Raw genomic sequence first — 356 nt, 5'->3', positions numbered from 1 at the left:
GTGAACCGTCGATTGCAGGAATATAATAAAGTGCAATATAATAAGCGTCATAAAAAGAATATATTGTATCAAGCGGGTGATTTTGTGCTAGTAAAGGTCCTTCAACATAAGCCAGGATCAAATCAGAAACTCGTGCCAAAATACAAGGGTCCGTATTTAGTTAAAGCAGTTCTAAAAAAGAACCGATTTGTCATTACCGACATACCCGGGTTTAATATAAAACAAAAGCCGTTGAACACAATTATGTCAGCCAATAAACTAAAGCCTTGGATTAAAATAAGTAGTCCCAAGGAAAATGAAAAGCCGAATGAAATTTATAAGGAAAGTTGTAAAGAATTGTAAATAGGTATGCGATT

General features: G+C 34.3%; 1 protein-coding gene across 1 annotated transcript in view; it reads left to right on the top strand.

The window, feature by feature from the left end:
* The window catches only part of LOC105453626, a 3,452-nt gene extending 3,110 nt beyond the window's left edge, over nt 1–342 (top strand). Inside the window, exon 4 of the mRNA XM_011695747.1 lies at nt 74–342. Coding sequence (XP_011694049.1) covers nt 74–342 — 269 coding nt within the window. The remainder of the gene's footprint in view (nt 1–73) is intronic.
* Nucleotides 343–356: the final 14 nt, after the last annotated feature.

The sequence above is a fragment of the Wasmannia auropunctata genome, unplaced genomic scaffold, assembly GCF_000956235.1.
Source record: "Wasmannia auropunctata unplaced genomic scaffold, wasmannia.A_1.0 LD335997.1, whole genome shotgun sequence".
Lineage (NCBI taxonomy): Eukaryota > Metazoa > Arthropoda > Insecta > Hymenoptera > Formicidae > Wasmannia > Wasmannia auropunctata.
Note: the sequence above shows the minus strand (reverse complement) of the source record. Positions and strands in the feature narration are given on the sequence as shown.